This window comes from Homalodisca vitripennis, chromosome 6, assembly GCF_021130785.1.
Source record: "Homalodisca vitripennis isolate AUS2020 chromosome 6, UT_GWSS_2.1, whole genome shotgun sequence".
Classification (NCBI taxonomy): Eukaryota; Metazoa; Arthropoda; class Insecta; order Hemiptera; family Cicadellidae; genus Homalodisca; species Homalodisca vitripennis.
This window is the reverse complement of record NC_060212.1, coordinates 95645236-95664552: the sequence shown is the minus strand read 5'-3', so window position 1 is coordinate 95664552 and position 19317 is coordinate 95645236. Positions and strand designations below refer to the sequence as shown.

At 37.8% G+C, this 19317-nt stretch overlaps 1 protein-coding gene across 2 annotated transcripts in view; it reads left to right on the top strand.

The window, feature by feature from the left end:
• The window catches only part of LOC124364563 (sodium/potassium-transporting ATPase subunit beta-2-like), a 68317-nt gene that overhangs the window by 13738 nt on the left and 35262 nt on the right, over positions 1-19317 (top strand). Inside the window, exons 1-2 of one of the 2 annotated variants that reach the window (XM_046820120.1) lie at positions 1532-1669; positions 11367-11506. In XM_046820120.1, the coding sequence (XP_046676076.1) occupies positions 1614-1669; positions 11367-11506 (196 nt within the window). In that variant the 5' untranslated portion in view covers positions 1532-1613. Of the gene's footprint in view, positions 1-1531; positions 1670-11366; positions 11507-19317 lie in introns of those variants that run through there. The other variant, XM_046820121.1, reaches the window with a different exon arrangement.

The window sequence follows — 19317 nt, the reverse complement described above, 5'->3', positions numbered from 1 at the left end:
GTTTTCAATGCCAAATTCTACTCTTCGTTTTCTTAAAAGGTAGACTCCATTATACCTAGATGAGGTTACTTTGAGAAATAGGCGTCCTACAAGTGTGTAACAGTGGTTTCACAGCTACGGTTTAGGTTATAAACCCTGTCCCTGTCTATATCTGCAGGATATTTCCAAAATTAAATGAGCTGTATATAGACTTGAAATTTTGTATGCAACCTTAGCGAAGTGGAGGAGCAACCGTGTTTTCTACGCATGAAGTAGCTAAGAGGTGGGGTTGATTCAATTAGATCTCTTTTGTACTGTAGGTGTCTCTGATGACGAAACGATGTAAGGAGTTCGTTTTGAGCTTATTCGTCGTCGACTGTTTTGGGTTTCTTGAGACAGATGCCTTGGAGTCAAGTATGTGACTCAGATTCCAGGAGTCAAGTCTGTGACAATGTCAGATCCCAGGAGTCCAGCATGTGACTGTGTCAGATTCCAGGAGTTAAGTCTATGACAGTTGAGATTTCAGTAGTCAAGTCTGTGACAGTGTCAGATCCCAGGAGTCAAGTATGTGACAGTGTCAGATTCTAGGAGTCCAAGTCTGTGAGAGTGTGAGATTTCAGGAGTCAAGTCTGTGACAGTGTCAGATCCCAGGAGTCAAGTATGTGACAGTGTCAGATTCTAGGAGTCCAAGTCTGTGAGAGTGTTTATCAGTCAAGTCTGTGACAATGTCAGATCCCAGGAGTCCAGCATGTGACTGTGTCAGATTCTAGGAGTCCAAGTCTGTGAGAGTGTGAGATTTCAGGAGTCAAGTCTGTGACAATGTCAGATCCCAGGAGTCAAGTATGTGACAGTGTCAGATTCTAGGAGTCCAAGTCTGTGAGAGTGTGAGATTTCAGGAGTCAAGTTTGTGACAGAGTCAGATTTCAGATACTTCACTGGGTTGAGGTTGATTTGGAACTAAACTCTACATTCGTATATCATTGAAGCGTTTCACGCGACGTGTGTGTATGATACTTCCAACGCTGTAGTAGACAAAATGAATACTTACATATATTTTTTATTATTAATGTTTCATTTTAAGTGCCCAAAAGAAGTCTTTTCCCACAGTTTAGCCTATGGAATCCTTCGGTTGTGTGGGCATGATAAATATTACAGCTGTGCAATAAGAGATTGTTTTTTAATAGTAGCTTTAATCAACTGAGGGCCAAACGATATAACAAAGTCAACTTTGTTTAATTTCTCAGCGAGTATTGCAGTCAGTCAATGCATCCTCAATAGGTAAAAATATACATAACACAATCAGAAAGCCTTTAGAATATCGATAAGCTGAAAATAATTACTTATCGATTTGTAGTATAATTTATAACCGAGGATTATAGACGACTCACTGAACTGATACGGAAGTAATCTAATTGGCAGATCGCTACTTGTCTACAGTCATGTGAGGAACAACCGACTCTTTGTACTGAAACATTACGTCCAGTACGAGTCAGATAGGGTCGGGAATCATGTCGTCTCTTGCATAAGAACTTGGATCGTTCACAAAACCACTGGGAGTCTCAAGGATATCTTGCAGCTGGACTAACTGCTTCGCATCCATTGCAGTTGGACTGAGTGGTGTAGTGGCTGATACGATGTACGGATCTGTGGGATACATCGATCATAAAGATAAGGATGTGCTGGTGCCCAGGTATGTGATAAGGAGGTCTAAGACCGCTCTAAGTCAGCATTGTTTGGTAAATGAAATTGAATCACTCCAGCAACAATTTTTGGTTTACACAATGTGCCGGTAGTATTTTTGGAGTTAAAATTTAAGCTTCGTTTTGTAGACGTAGAATTCTGGAATAAAATTAACTGAATAAATTTAATTAAATTCAAGAGCAAGGCTAAAATTAGTTGAAGAGTTAAAGTAGAGTTGTTTACGTAATCAATAGAGTAACTGAAGGCATGTATATAACAACAAGATCGCGATAACTTGCCAAGTTCCTATTACAATCTTAACAGAGAGAAAATGATGAGTTTTTAACTTGTGCCACCCACTAGTAAATGAAAAAATAAGGGACAATCATTAATGTTTTATTTTAAAATATATTTATTAAATGACTATTAAATTATGGCCTAAGGAAGTTTACATTAAACCAAATAAAATTAATAACTTATTTCATATAATAACATAAGTAACGTATTAGGGTTTTGTGTAATCACCAGGCATAAAAATAAAAAAATATTAATTTATTGTTTTCGTGTTTTTAAAATTTAGTAGCTAAAAATGGGTAATCAATATAAAAATTCATATTTAGACCTATTTTGATGACATAAAAAAATAGAAAGGTAATGATCTGTCATGCAACATATACTGTATTTTATGTTAGCAGCTAGCCGTTACTTCGCACTCAACTTTATATCTTTTGTGCGTTTATCACTTCTGCTTCCAACGCCAATGTTGCTATGAAGTTTGCCTTGTTGCTATGATCAAAAAAATCATAGATCTCAAAAGCCTACTTACGTAAAAAACAAATAATATAAGTTGCGTAATTAACAATCTTTAAATTTATAATAGATGATAGTAACTTTGTTTTTGATACCTGCATTACAGTACTTACCAAGCACTGCGTACTTAATAGTTGCTAAAATATACAGTCTCATGTATTTTAATTTTCTTATCTGGACATTTTCTTACTCTCTGCACAACGTAGGTTGCAGTAAAGAATGAAATAAGAAGTTTCGTTACTATCAAGCTTACTCTTTGCTTCCACACTATAAAATATGTCAAACTGAAAATAGTGGTAAAGTTAAATACCACGTCTATGCTGTTTCAAACAACGTTTACACAGAACATTTGGTTACATTAACATAATTTTCCAATTAATATTTTCCAACCTTAGACACCAGTGGGACGTATTCCAGGAGAGATTCTTGAAATAAGATTATGTCTAGTATTCATACCAGGGACCGTAAGAATGCCGGCGTAAAATTTCAGTACAATCGGTTGAATAGTTTACGCGTGAAACCCAAACAAGCAAATAAAGTCGCTTTCGTATTTATAATATTATTAGGATTGGGATGTCAGTGTGTCATAATGATAACTTAAATTAAATTAACTGTTATTGTTGATAAGCAAGTAACACAGTTAGCCTACATTAGCAGTAATACTAGTATATAGTAAAACGTTACAATATAGTAGTTTTCAAAGCAAATGTTGTATTTATTCGCGTTTCATAGCACGTTTTACGGTTCATTAGATAAAGTCGTATTGGGTTTTGTTGTGAAGTTTGAACAAATATTATGTATGAGTAAAGTATACATTATTTAAAATTATGTGACTTTAGAACTTAAGGTATAGAGAGTGAGGTAGACCAGACGTGCTGTATGTAATTGCAGTCGCACTAACTCTAGTTTCTCATTTCCCATAATTCGACCTCACAGGATCCAATGAAATTGTTACCAACTTTGTAAAATTTCCCAATTGTGTGCCCATAGGGGCATGCACATCATCCAACGACCTCTTCCTTACATATAAAAGAAGTTTCAAGCAAAATTTTAATTCGTCGCTCAATTAACCCTCTGATGGTTCCTTGAGTGGTAGGCTTCGCTAACGCTCAGCTAAATCCTGTGGACGGACGTGAACAATAATCAAAGTGCATCTTGCCTATGTAGAGTTCAAGCACATGCAAAAAATCATGTCTACATCAAGATAAGTTTTCGAGGTACAGACAGAAGACGCTCGGACAATTGCGCAATACGCACTCCCGGGAGTGCTAGAAAAGCTAAAAAATAATTTGCAATCTGACTAAATTATAACACCAAAGTCAAAATGTAGAAAAACGGAAGGTCAAGTTATAATTCATAGAATTCTGCTTATCATTATCAGAACAATTTGCTGAATACGCTACTGTTCTGAGAACTACTTGCATCTATAGATACTGACAAGTTTACATGCAATACGTCTTTAGATTAAGCTATGCCGATTTCAACATCGTTCACTAATCTGAATTTTACTCTTTAATATGACATCATATAAATAGCTAAAGTCTACACATTTTAAAACATATTTTTATAAAGCATAATTTGATCTACAGAGTAGGTACGTTTTCTACAATTTTACTTCGTCAGTTCTAAGTTTTATATTTTTAATCTGACACTTTCTCATTTTATTTAATCTCATTAATGTGATTAATGCGAAAATTCGTAAAGAATTATTGTGTTTGCATGTTTTGATATTTTTATTTTTGGTTGTTTGGATATTAATACTTAATCACGCAAAATCTAGTGAACATACAGGGTGGTTATAAATTATTGTACACATTTTAAGATTGAATAAATAAATAACCAATCAACTTAAAAACATGGAAATTGTTTTATTAAATAGCAAATTTAAAACAGTTTTATTACCAATGAAGGACAAAAAGATTACTGTTACTCATACTTCTACAAGGAAACTAAACCAATTCCACGTGCTCTCCGAGGTTTGCACGCAAAGTTTGTAGTCTAAATTCAACCTCACACCATGTGTTTCTGAGCATTGCTGGAGGTATGCTTCCAATAACCTCTCGAACTCTATTCTTGAGTTCCTCAATATCTTAAACTTTTTTGGCGAAGACTCTGTCCTTGACATAGCCCCACAAAAAAAAAGTCTAAGGGTGTAATGTCTGGGGAACGTGGAGGCCAAGGAATTGGACCATCCCGTCCAATCCAACGACCAAGAAACGTGTCATTTAGGTAGTCACGTACTATCTTACCCCAGTGTGGAGGGGCATCTTGCTGCCAGTAAACATTTGGTTGTCTATGCTCAATTTGCGGTATTGCAAAAAGTTCAAGCATGTCGAGGTATACCTCTTTAGTGACTGTCGGTTCTGCGAAGAAAAAGGGTCCTATCACTTCATCTATAGCCAATGCACACCAAACGTTTATTTTAGGGCTGTCTCTTTCTTGTTCTCGAACATTATGAGGATTTTCAGTACCCCAAATCCTACAATTGTGTCTATTCACCTTACCAGAAACATGAAAGGTTGCTTCATCAGAAAAAAATACTTTTTTCAAGAAATTGCTTTCTCCAATGTTTATTGTTTGTTCTTCGAGGTCAAGTAATCTAACAGCAAAATCGTAGCGTCGAGGTTTATCGTTAGGTTTTAGTTCATGTAATAACTGAATTTTGTAGAGATGGAGATTAAGGTGTTTGTGCAAAATTTTTAAGACTGTTGATCGAGGTAATCCTAGTTCCAAACTTGCACGCCGAGTAGACTTACCAGGGCTCCTCGTAAACAATTCTCTTACTTGATCAACAATAGCTTCAGAAACTGGAGGTCTACCAGCACCTTTTCTACATTGGACACTTCCTGTCTGTTCAAACTGCCTATACCAGCGTTTTATAGAATTGTTACTCGGAGGATTGCGGCCATACTCTAAACGAAACCTTCTTTGAACAGTTATTACAGATCTGCTTTCATGAAACCAAAGAACACACCTTGCTTTTTCTTGCACACTAGCCATTTTGATACTGAGGTTAGTTTAGTGTTTGTTTAGTCAACTGTAATTAACAGCTGGTGTGGAAAGATCCATTGTTGACCAGCTGACTATGTCACAACACAAGTCATTAAGAAGAATCATACCTTACACCCACAGTTTAAGTGACATTTTTACTTTCTTTTTATAACTACTTTTTATAATTATTGTAATGTGTACAATTATTAATTTGTATATAAAATTTGTATATTATCAGTCAGTATATAAAACTGTTTTAAATTTACAATTTAATAAAACAATTCCCAAGTTTTTAAGATGATTGGTTATTTATTTATTCAATCTTAAAATGTGTACAATAATTTATAACCACCCTGTATTTCAACGAAATTTGGAATGATTATTGTTTGGATTTCAGAATAAAACATAAACGTACTTTTATGAGATGTGTTTATCAGTATGTTACTAGGTTATACTATAATTAGGTTTTATTTTTCTCTTACCTATTAGTTTAGAGATAACAATTTGTTAATACAAAATCCAAAATGGCGGCTAGCGGCTAAAGGAAGTGGAAACTGGAAAAGTTCCTTCATTTTTAGCTTAGAATCACACATAGAATTTGAAAATACATAGCCAGCCCAATTTTTTTGTTACATCCTGTATACAGGGTTAATTATGTTCTGATACGCTTGGATATACGAGTATTCCAAACGATTGAGATATCGATGTACAATCTTCACCATACTCATTAATATTCTTTATTTTAGACTTTTTGAAGAATAAAAATATTGCCCCAAATGTACAATCACCACTTTTTCAAATGTACAATCATCGCCATACCCATTAAGTTACCTTTATTGGTTTTTTTAGGGTAAAAATATTTCACCCAGTTTTTTAAAAGGGGGCAGTGTGGGGTAATTTTAAATTATAAAACTTCAACCCCTTTCTTCTGACATGCCATTTTAAAAGTCTATTCAATGGAAACACAATACGATAAACAAAACATCTAAACAACGATCCTACCAAAAGTTAAGGGCAAATAATCCGTTACATTGTAATGCCACGTAGAAAAAGATACCTCTTACCAAAGTATGCACACCAGAAACATGAGATACTACCTAAAGGGATAAACTGGGCACCTCAAACTCTTACTGAAAGATATCACGCATGCATTGTGTTCATATGCGCAAGACACTAGCATTGTCCGGATTATTGAAATTACCTTAAAAAGGCCAGTATACACTAATTAAGTACACAAACATTTTAAAATTTTATATTTTCTGTTATACAGTAAAGGGTTTAGAGGTAAAATTAATCAAAAACATATCTTATGTTTACACACTGTATTGTAATTTCTTAGTAGTAACATGTGTACAGTAAAAACATCAAACACTATTTGATCTTTAAAAACATGCGTAATAGGTTTTTGGACTGCAGTAGTGATTCTTTTCTTCGCAGCTAAGTCCTTAATTCGTTTTTAAAAATATCAGCTGAGTGGGTGAGCTCTCGTTTTGTTTCTCTAGCTAAAACATCATTATTTGTCTCCGCTGATACAAACGCTTCAGAATGAGTGGGACCTGTTTTTTCTGTCTCATGTTCTGAGTGCAAGGGTAGATGGTACGATGTTTTAATTTTTGCTAGATACAAATCCGGATTATTGACGGTCCGGAGTTTTGACGTCCGAATTATCGACGTTCTACTGCACTTTGATAATCCTGTGGATATCTTTCTATAACAGCGAATGAATAGTTCAGTAGCACGTAACTTGCACGGACAATGGAATACTTAAACTCACAAAATACTGGTCCCCAAGAAGGTAAGATCTGTAAATAAAGAAATTACAGCGTTCACAACATATTCAACCTCTATGCAATTTCTGCAACTAACCGGTTTGAACCAGAATAAAATTATGCACTATAGTATTAACCGGTGTTAACCATAAGTTTCTAGTTAGCTGTTAAGATCACACCTAGAGAGTCTTACGCATATCTCTGCTCCGCAGATAATTTACTTCTTCCTCATGTCACAATGTGAGCTAGGATTACTCTGAAGATGCTTGACAATCTAAATTGGTACTGCAAGAGCCAGCATAATACTACTGCATATTGTTGAGAAGTGTCAACTTACTTGTATTAGCTGAGCGTTAGCGAAGTTTATAACTAGACTGAACAAATTTCCTTCCCGTCTGTCCATACGACATTTCAACAACGAACTGACCTATAGACTTGGAATTTTGCTCGAAACTTAATTTCTACGTAGGCAAGAATGAATTCTATGATTGTGCACGCCCAGCCATGGAGTTAGTCAGCAAAGCACACTGTTTTCCGCTCAGATCGGACCCATGCCTTGGAGATCGGCAACAGTTTTAGTTGTTCAAGTTACGTTGCCACAATTGTAAATATTCGTACTGCAACCCTAAACAATGTCATCCTCCAGAGTCATGAAACAAACTAATGTCCTATATTTAAAGTTTGTTTTTGACGATGAAAGGGTTATGAAGGGAACATTATTTCCCGCATATTTGCTATCGTTCAATGATACAAGAAATCAGCAACACTAATTTCACTCTAAACTAGGCCGCTTTGGTTTCCAATTCTGATAAATTAAGGTAACAGTAAAACCTAAATTATCGAACAGATTTACGATAAACCGATGGTGAGTTATATTATGCTTTTAAGAATATTGTCTAGAATACATAGAATATATGTCTAGAATAACAATAAAAATAACCAAATCTTGTTTCCAAATTACGGCAATTCTGTTGCTGCCGTGACGATCGCCATTTACTATAGCCCTCAGGTCAGTTTTCGGTGGATGGACGGTCAGCGCAGACCTTCATTAACTTGTATTCTTTATATCGGTTTCTAGAATTAGTGTTTTTTTTTTTTATTAAATAATTGTTTTAGAGTTAGGATGCATGGAGTAGACACAACTTATTTGTTGTAATTCCTGACCTATGCGTGTCACAACGTTCTGGTATGAGTTATCTATACTGTACTTATGTGTGTTAGGTTAGTTATCCACGTGAGAAAGAGAGCAGATTGCAGATCTCTAAACTTAGTAGTAAAGTGATTTATCGTATTACTGAACAATATGAAATGCCCGGAAAATCCTTTTTCCTTCCTGTTAATATCCGTTGTCTTAATTTCCCCAAGATAATTTATTTGATCGGGCAAAGCATAGCTTGTTGGAGAAGAGATAGGAGGCGTAATAAAATAATACCGTACTATTTATTACTTAATCTGCCGGTATTTACTCATTCTTTAACGTTTATAATATGTAAAAAACCGCCATGTCTTATGTCACCAAATATGAAAATTTGAGCTAAAAAAGTATTCAAGATAAAACTAACGAAATTTTAGTAATAATGGACTTTTTCAACGTTCATTAAAAAAGCATTAATATGGCTATTAAAGATTGAACAGGTCTATTTTTAGTTACTACCTTTTGTTAATAACGACCAATTATATAACATCAATATGTTTTTATTATTAATGGTACGGTTGTAACAAATTATATAAATAATTATATATTGTTTTGTTGTTTTCATAAAGTAGTCCGTTATTACAAACTTTGCCATCGTACAGATTTAACGTCCACAATTAAAATAAAACTGTGGTATAAAACTATGGTAGTTAAATCAATGTTTTACACTACAAACATAATAATTCCATCCAAATTTGAAACTTTAAACTTTGTTGTTTTTTTCATTAAAATAAGAAAATACGAGTACTCTTACGCACAGGAAACACGTAGGAAACTCAACATATTAGAATGTATTTTTTTGAAACTTTTTCTCTGTTTTTAATGTTTTATCATTTACCAGTTTACCCTCCTCCCTGAAAAGGCCACCCTGATGTAAGACGACGTAGATGGTTCTGAGAAGCACGATTAATTATATACTCGTATATTTTGACTTGCACATTGCTTATTATGACTATTATCAATGTATTTTGAATCAACCCATCTTACTTATGAAAGATTGGAAAGTACTGATAGGTTATCCCTTAAAGCCCTGATGGCGGGAGGCTAGTCGTGGAACTCTGGCGTACTTTAATACTTTTACAATGTCCCAGAGCGCGATTAATTCACACATAAAGAAGGTTTGTTTCATCACTTAGTAATTTGGAAACATAAGCACGCACGTTATTGCTCCAAGAGAAATGCTATAACTTGAGTCGTATTTATGTCGTACTATTTTTACCAACCGCAATAAGTAACCGAGACGCAAACCAGAAGTGATAAAATCTTCACTTTGCGTTGTGCAGCAAACAATCCAGATTAGATTTATGTTGCTGCCGTAAAACACAACTGTATAGTTCTCTGTTGTACGTGACAGATCAACCTACTCTTCAGATTCTGAATGCTTTCAGCTATTGCTTGAGCTTTTTATTTCTTTATTAAACGGAGAGGCCATACCAGTTTTGCACGTCCTCATGCGCTAGTGGCCTCCAGATTTGAGAAGTCAAGTATGGAACGGTGGCATCGGATTTCAGAAGGTGAAATGGAGCTTCACTCAACTTTCGCACTGAATGAACATATCCCACCATAGCTGCGTTGTGTGCGTAAAAGAATGTTGCTGCCTTCATCGAATTTAGTTCATAGTGTTTTTGTTAGTAAGCAATTCAGGCAGGCCAAGTAAGAATAAACTTGTGTCGCCAGAACCACGTGTCGTCAGCACACTAGAGTCACCAGCACACTAGATTCGTCAGCACACTAGAGTCGCCAGTACACTCGTGTCGTCAGCACACTAGAGTCGCCAGTACGCTCGGGTGGTCAACACACTAGAATCACCATCAAGATCGTGTCGTCAGCACACTAGAGTTGCAGTAACGGTTATGTCGCCAGCACACTCGTGTCCTCACTAGAGTCGTGTCGTCAACACATTAGAGTCTCCAGCACGTTCGGGTTGCCATCAAAATAGAGTCACCATCACGCTCGTGTCGCCAACACACGAGAGTCATCAGCACACTAGAGTCGTCAGCACCTTAGAGTTGCCAGCAAATTAGAGTTGCAGGCACGCTTATGGCGCCAGCACACTAGAGTTGCCAGCACGCTCGTATAGCCAGCACACTAGAATTGCCAGCACGCTCGTGTAGCCAGCACACTAGAGTTGCCAGCACGCTCGTGTCGCCAGCACACTAGAATCATCGTCACATTTAAACTAAACATAATGTAATAATTTATTTATGAACACATTAAACATTGATGTAGAATCATTTGGTACGAATTAAAATTTCCGCGTGTAAGTATGAATTTTGTTTCGCTTAGCATAAGCACAGAGCAGTGTTACCAATCTAACAGGTGATAAGTGGGTGATCTTACAATCTTTCTGCACCCGTTTCACTCTTTGTTCTTGTAGACTTACATTTATCTCATTTGTACAGAAATAAATACATTGCCTATCATTATTGATTGGCAAAACTAATCTATGCAAAATGTAAAATATATTTAATTGTCTATATATTTTTGTTTGAAACTTGATATTTTCGGCTAATACTTCTGTGTATTGTTTTATTAATATAAATAATATATTTTTTCAATTTATTAAATTCAAGGCAATGTTTTTGAAGAAAAAACTGTATATTTGCTATAATTTGCGAACATTTGATTCAGTGGTGGTGGAGGGGGAGTGGTTGGTCTGATTTTTTAAAATAGTTTTTAGTTGAAACAGTCTTTATGTCGGCAAGTAACTGCAATTAATCGGCGATCCCGGGTGCCACTAACATTTCTACATATTATCAGGAGTGTGGCTAGGAGGCGGGGGGCGGGGGGCTGACCCAGCGTCGTCTGCTATTGATCTGACAGTAGCAGGCTACTCCGCGAGCCGCGCTGTCGTGCTCGCACTCTCCGCGATCGATGCACAGAGGCGCCTAGGCTCCGAGCACCCTCCTTTCTGCTGCCGCACTCCACACTTTCCTGTCCAGGTTCAGATCCACGATGGCGGACAAGCTGAAGGAGGAGTACTACTCGCCGCCGCCCAAGCTCGGCAATTGGGAAGGGTTCAAGATCTTCCTCTGGAACTCGGAGACCAAGCAGTTCCTGGGCCGGACAGCAGGAAGTTGGGGTAAGTGATTTCAAATTTGCTCTACACCGCACCTCACTCAGTCCTGTCCTGCGTTGCATTAAATGTCATTTAATTAGAAAAAATAAATTAAAAAGAAAACAATCTGAGGGTATTTTAAAGAAAACAAATTATTTAATTTCCAAATGATAAAGCAACATCCTTGTTTTAACCAACAATCGTGGAATTTGCAGTCGTTGTGCCAGAAATGTGCAAATTCCAAATTATTTTCATCCAGCTTACATGTCAATTTGAAAATATTTAGATGCGGTGGTGAACTGTGTTCGGTACACATTACATAACGCACGGTTCTACTCTAGGTAAGTACGGGCATAGGGAGTCGGTGTCATCTGGTATCGATTGTGGGTAGGGGCGAGCGCGGGTCCGAGTCCTGCTACTCCTTTATTTCACCCCTGTAGTCCTTGACCTGTCGTCCTCCAGACCGCCATTTTACCGCCAACCACTCTGAGGGTTGGAAATCCACAAGAAATTGTGTTTCTGGAGAATGCAATATTTGAAATATATCGATCGTTCTTAATTTTTTTGTGACCAAAGGTATTGATTGTTTCATTGATATATCACTATGTAAATTCAAATTTAAAAATCAATTACTTTAACCTTATTTTTTCATAGTATGAAATGGATAACAAAGAGATGAGTAAATAAATTGGACAAGTTCAATTAGGATACATGAAAATCGGTACGATATTATCCTTAATTTATAATCGCCGTTATATTGTTAATACTTCCACCATCTTGGATTGTTTTATTTCTAACGACGAGGAAAATATGATTTTGTTGATAACCAGGAAATGTTGAGGCAGTGAAGAGGTTCCTGTGATAAACTCTTTAATATATGTTGAAATGGTAATTGTCATGAATAAAATGGAAAAGTAAGTTTTAGTAGCTATTAACTAAAGAATTTGTTGATTACATTCGATGAAGGTGTTTGAAATATCAATTAATATGTAATTTTAGTATTTTTTTTTTAAATATAAAGTTGTAATGGCATGTAAAGGTTAATCAAACAACTCAATTTCTTTTAGTATGCCTTAATCGCAAATCTCTTACATGAGCAAAAGGAACTTTAAGCTCCTTAGCTCAGACGTTTATGAAACTTCATAACATAAGTTTGTATCAAAATTTAAACGTGTGAACTAACCTTGAAATGCCGAAGAAAAAGATCGAACGAGCTCAAAGATGAGATGAGCCTTGAAGGCGGGCAATACATAGAGTAAGATATAATACGTTACTCTATGGACAGGGGTGTACTCCTAGCATTTTAAAACTTCTGCGTTTAACAATTAATAATTATGAACTTGAAAATTAAAGCCTTCTTTTCAGTTTCAATTATACATCGCTGGTTCTTGAGCTGTAACAGATTACGATCGTACTGAAAACCATGAATATATTACTCAAGTAGTTTCTTGAGCACTTGATTTTTTTACTTTTACCCATATATCTAAAAGTTGGTCAACTGCACATTCCCATAAAGAAAAACAGTCTATGTATATGTATCAAATTGTAAAGTAACTGATGCATTATGTGCAATTTTAAATTATATTATTATATTTCAAATTATATTGAAACATAAGAAGTAAAGTCTTGAAGAAACTATCCACTTTAATAAATTCGCAATACACCATAAAATAAATGTTGAAAGGTCATTCAATGTCATCGGGTTCAGACGTTCTCTGAAGTTTTGGACCTGAAAGTATTACAAAACAACTCTAGTAAAGTACACAGATGTAGTAAATCAACTATATCACAGTTTAAGTTTGAATTTTTAATTGTTTAAATAATTATTAAGATTGTTGAGAGGGATTTAACTTAAGACAACTACGTAGCCTGTGTCTTACCTCCTAAAGGATAAAATCAATATATGCAAATTTTTCTTGAGTTATGTTATGTTTATTTAATGAGTACCTGATGGATACACGTACTACAGTTTAATACACCTACTGCGATTACATTATGATAGAATTTCAAATAATGCAACCAAATGGACATAAACAATATACTACGAGTATATCAGAACTATCTCTATAAAGTTCAGGATACTGTTCCATATACAATAATTCCCATCCAAAATTAATTAAGTTGTCTGTTTCTTTTTGTATACTGTCTACTTGTTTTTATATGTGGTTATTTTAATAAAAAATGTATTCACAACGTAACCGAATTAAATTTAACGGCCATAAATTTCAATATGGCGGCTACTTAAAAGAAAATTTAAAAAATATCAGTTTAATAGTTTTAATAGCCGCCATTTTGAAATTTAAATGGCATATTGATAGCTCAAAGTCCCTTTCATTGATAGGTTTGTAAATGTAAGGCTTATTCTGCCCGCGCTCATGAGCCTCTGGCATGTGCGAGGATACTATCAAACAGAATAAGGGGGAGAGTTGATACAGTACAAGGTCGATGGTACTGATAAAAACAGACAGGATTTGAACCTCCGCTACCTCTACCTCAGATCTATGTCCGATGTCTTAGACCGCTCTGCCATCGGCACTCCTTAGGTATTTCTGAAGGTTTATTACGTAAATTAATACATTGCATATTATAGCACTGTTATCCAAATATGTGCCATGTGTTCTGCCTTTCGATAACACACATACGTAACAAATAAAACAAGAAAGTAAGTTTAAAAACTTTCAAACTTCCACACATAAGATCCGTCCATTCCATTGTTTTATCAGTAATCCTAGTCAACGTAAACCGGCAAAAAGATTACATTGCAGATTGAATTAAAATGTTCTAATTTGTATGGAACCAACCAATCCAATAAAGTGAATCTGTGTCAAAGGAAAATTCCCTATGATCAACAACTATGATTATTCTGTGCTTTTCTCGTTGCCAATATGGTTGCCCCATAAGACCATTGTAACCAGATCTAAACTGCTAAGTCAAGATTCCCAACGGACACCGGTGTTAAATATTTATAAATAGCTGTAATACGTAGAATTTCTTACCAAATAATAGATAACCCTCTTGGTGACAGATTCAAACAACATAGATCGTTCGCTCATCGGCATTCCCAATAATAATATTCTTTATTGCGTGAAACAATAATTACAAATATTGCATGGCACGAGTCAACGTAACTATATTGAATCGAGATAAATATATGCAATGCAATAAAATACTTGCTTGTATCAGAAGCGGGAGTTTCGTGGTTGTTGTTAATTAAAAAAATTTTCATCCCAGCGGGCTATCATAGTAAAACGCCTTTGACATAAGACAATGTTTTAGTCGAGTTTTGAATTATTTTGTCTCATTGAGTTGTTTGATGCCCAAAGGTAGCCTATTGATTAGTCCAACTCCAACTTGTGATGGCAAGTGTTCGAAAGCTGCCGTTCTGTGCTGCTCGACTCGAAAGTTATCCCTGCCTCTAGTCCCGTATTGGTGGACATCCCTGTCCCGTAACAACTCACAATTGTTTGAGTAACAAATATACACGTACAGATTTAGAGTAAACGAGCATAAATAGCACATTGCTTGCATTTAGTCTTCGGCTCCTTGTGGTCTATTGATCAAGGCTCTGAATTTTGTAGTTAGAGTTCTGAAACACCCTGTATATATTTCGACAGAGGCACATTCAGAAAGGGGGTTGAGTTGAAATAATCGTGACAATACATCAGTTTCAAGTTTAATACGACAAAGAATAAAGTTAAGTTAAGTAAACATGTCTTATTTTACCACGCGAAGTTAGGGCTAAGAAGCCCTCTCTAACACTTAACCTGGGGACCAACCAACGAACGGCTAAAGGACAGGATCGCTCAACGGTCACCCATCCTAGTAGCAACCACGCTCGACGTTGCTTGATCTGGTTATCTTGCGATAACCGTTGTACCAGACAATACACCAGGGGCATGTTTTAAACCAAAATTAAAATTAACTTTCGATACGACGGACCATTAAATGGTGTTTTTGGGTGGAGGAAGGCGGACTTGGATTCTGGATCTGATTATAATGTAACTTCAGGCCAGTATCAGAGGATTGTTAACGTGTGAAAATATCATGCTCGAAAATGGAATCTTGAACTCAAGCCATTCACCAAGATACCAGAGACTGTACTAAGATACCAAATAGTTTAGAGGCACAAGTAAGCGATGGCACTCAGTCTGATTGGCACCAATGAATGGATGCAGAGACTGACTGATTAGTGGCGCACATACACACGGCCGCACAGTGAGCGCGCTCTTATCACTTCCCGCTCTGATAACTAACCGCGTGTTCCTGTTGACGGCAATCTGGGAATCTATAAACCAAACAGTTGCAGGCATACTCGAGTCGAGTGGTTGATATAACCTCAGTGACGGCTCTAGTGGTGGCTCTGGGGGGTCACACCTCCATATCCTCTAACATACATTGTTATTTTGTATCTGGTAACGAAACAAACAGTTAAAAACTGTATCACAATATTTAAAGCATATTTAAGTTTTATATATATTTTTTATGTTGTTATTGACAATGGAAGATTTAAAAGGTAAAAGGCTTTCGGACATTTGCCATCGTTATTGATTATAAAAGGTATAACACAACGTTTCGAGGGTTGGAATATATCCCCTTCGTCAGGTGGGGGAGGTACTTACCTATATTCTTGTTCTATTCCACAACTCCACACTCTTACTTTGTGATGGTGTCTGAATCTGATAATATATTGGAAGCCCCAATTTCCTGTATTGTATGACTGGTGACGTCCCTGAATCTGTATTACATCGGCAGTAAGTTCTGAAAACCTCCTTAAGTACGATATTCGGCAATATATAACAAGTGTTGTTTGTCACAAACTACTTTATTTCCATTTAATAATACGGAACAAAAACAGTCGGTGGCTGTCCTATTTCAAAGAAACGTTAAAAAGTCTGATGGTAATAGATGTCACAATACTTTGAAAAATCAAAAATATTAATACGACCTGTGTTAACGGATAAATAATAATTAATTTCGACTAGTGCCTTGTTTGGTCAGCTTATACTTTATTACTTAGTCTTACGATCATTTTTATTCAAATGTATACCAAGAAGGTATCATACCATAAAATGATTCGAGTTCACCTTCACGCATGATACTACCGGTGTTTCGTGCCACATTTGCTTCACATCTAAACAATGAAACCTTACACAATATCATCACTTCGTCTCAACGACAGATTTCTAAACCACGTGAGGTTGCGTCAAGATTATTTAGGTTGATGAGAGTCACTTCTTGGCCAGCAAGCAGCCAGTGATCAGTTAACATGAGTTAGCTGCGGCTGCAAAAACAGTGCGGTATTATTGATCGGCCTTGACTTGCCTCGGTCTGAGCCGCAGCCGTGCAGTGCACGTCCATCATCCATCAGTACTATACTGCCGGTCTCGTGTTAATGTCCATAACTTACTGTTCAGCTGCACATGTGCCAGCCGTGCTGAGGTCTCGGCCTTGACACAGTCTCGGCCACAGCCGTGCAGTTAACGTCCATAATCCATCAGTGCTATACTGCTGATGTGTTAATGTCAATAATTTACTTACTCAGCTGCACATGTGCCAGCCGTGCTGAGATCTCAGCCTTGACACAGTCTCGGCCACAGCCGTGCAGTGAACGTCCATAATCCATCAGTGCTATACTGCTGATGTGTTAATGTCAATAATTTACTTACTCAGCTGCACATGTGCCAGCCGTGCTGAGGTCTCGGCCTTGACACAGTCTCGGCCACAGCCGAGCAGTGAACGTCCATAATCCATCAGTGCTATACTGCTGATGTGTTAATGTCAATAATTTACTTACTCAGCTGCACATGTGCCAGCCGTGCTGAGGTCTCGGCCTTGACACAGTCTCAGCCACAGCCGTGCAGTGAACGTCCATAATCCATCAGTGCTATACTGCTGATGTGTTAATGTCAATAATTTACTTACTCAGCTGCACATGTGCCAGCCGTGCTGAGGTCTCGGCCTTGACACAGTCTCGGCCACAGCCGTGCAGTGAACGTCCATAATCCATCAGTGCTATACTGCTGATGTGTTAATGTCAATAATTTACTTACTCAGCTGCACATGTGCCAGCCGTGCTGAGATCTCGGCCTTGACACAGTCTCGGCCACAGCCGTGCAGTGAACGTCCATAATCCATCAGTTCTATACTGCTGATGTGTTAATGTCAATAATTTACTTACTCATCTGCACATGTGCCAGCCGTGCTGAGATCTCAGCCTTGACACAGTCTCAGCCACAGCCGTGCAGTGAACGTCCATAATCCATCAGTTCTATACTGCTGATGTGTTAATGTCAATAATTTACTTACTCAGCTGCACATGTGCCAGCCGTGCTGAGGTCTCGGCCTTGACACAGTCTCGGCCACAGCCGTGCAGTGAACGTCCATAATCCATCAGTGCTATACTGCTGATGTGTTAATGTCAATAATTTACTTACTCAGCTGCACATGTGCCAGCCGTGCTGAGATCTCGGCCTTGACACAGTCTCGGCCACAGCCGTGCAGTGAACGTCCATAATCCATCAGTTCTATACTGCTGATGTGTTAATGTCAATAATTTACTTACTCATCTGCACATGTGCCAGCCGTGCTGAGATCTCAGCCTTGACACAGTCTCAGCCACAGCCGTGCAGTGAACGTCCATAATCCATCAGTTCTATACTGCTGATGTGTTAATGTCAATAATTTACTTACTCAGCTGCACATGTGCCAGCCGTGCTGAGGTCTCGGCCTTGACACAGTCTCGGCCACAGCCGTGCAGTGAACGTCCACAATCCATCAGTGCTATACTGCTGATGTGTTAATGTAAATAATTTACTTACTCAGCTGCACATGTGCCAGCCGTGCTGAGGTCTCGGCCTTGACACAGTCTCAGCCACAGCCGTGCAGTGAACGTCCACAATCCATCAGTGCTATACTGCTGATGTGTTAATGTCAATAATTTACTTACTCATCTGCACATGTGCCAGCCGTTCTGAGGTCTCGGCCTTGACACAGTCTAGCCACAGCCGTGCAGTGAACGTCCATAATCCATCAGTGCTATACTGCTGATGTGTTAATGTCAATAATTTACTTACTCAGCTGCACATGTGCCAGCCGTGCTGAGGTCTCGGCCTTGACACAGTCTCGGCCACAGCCGTGCAGTGAACGTCCATAATCCATCAGTGCTATACTGCTGATGTGTTAATGTCAATAATTTACTTACTCAGCTGCACATGTGCCAGCCGTGCTGAGGTCTCGGCCTTGACACAGTCTCGGCCACAGCCGTGCAGTGAACGTCCATAATCCATCAGTGCTATACTGCTGATGTGTTAATGTCAATAATTTACTTACTCAGCTGCACATGTGCCAGCCGTGCTGAGGTCTCGGCCTTGACACAGTCTCGGCCACAGCCGTGCAGTGAACGTCCATAATCCATCAGTGCTATACTGCTGATGTGTTAATGTCAATAATTTACTTACTCAGCTGCACATGTGCCAGCCGTGCTGAGATCTCGGCCTTGACACAGTCTCAGCCACAGCCGTGCAGTGAACGTCCATAATCCATCAGTTCTATACTGCTGATGTGTTAATGTCAATAATTTACTTACTCATCTGCACATGTGCCAGCCGTGCTGAGATCTCGGCCTTGACACAGTCTCAGCCACAGCCGTGCAGTGAACGTCCATAATCCATCAGTTCTATACTGCTGATGTGTTAATGTCAATAATTTACTTACTCATCTGCACATGTGCCAGCCGTGCTGAGGTCTCGGCCTTGACACAGTCTCGGCCACAGCCGTGCAGTGAACGTCCATAATCCATCAGTGCTATTATACTGCTGATGTGTTAATGTCAATAA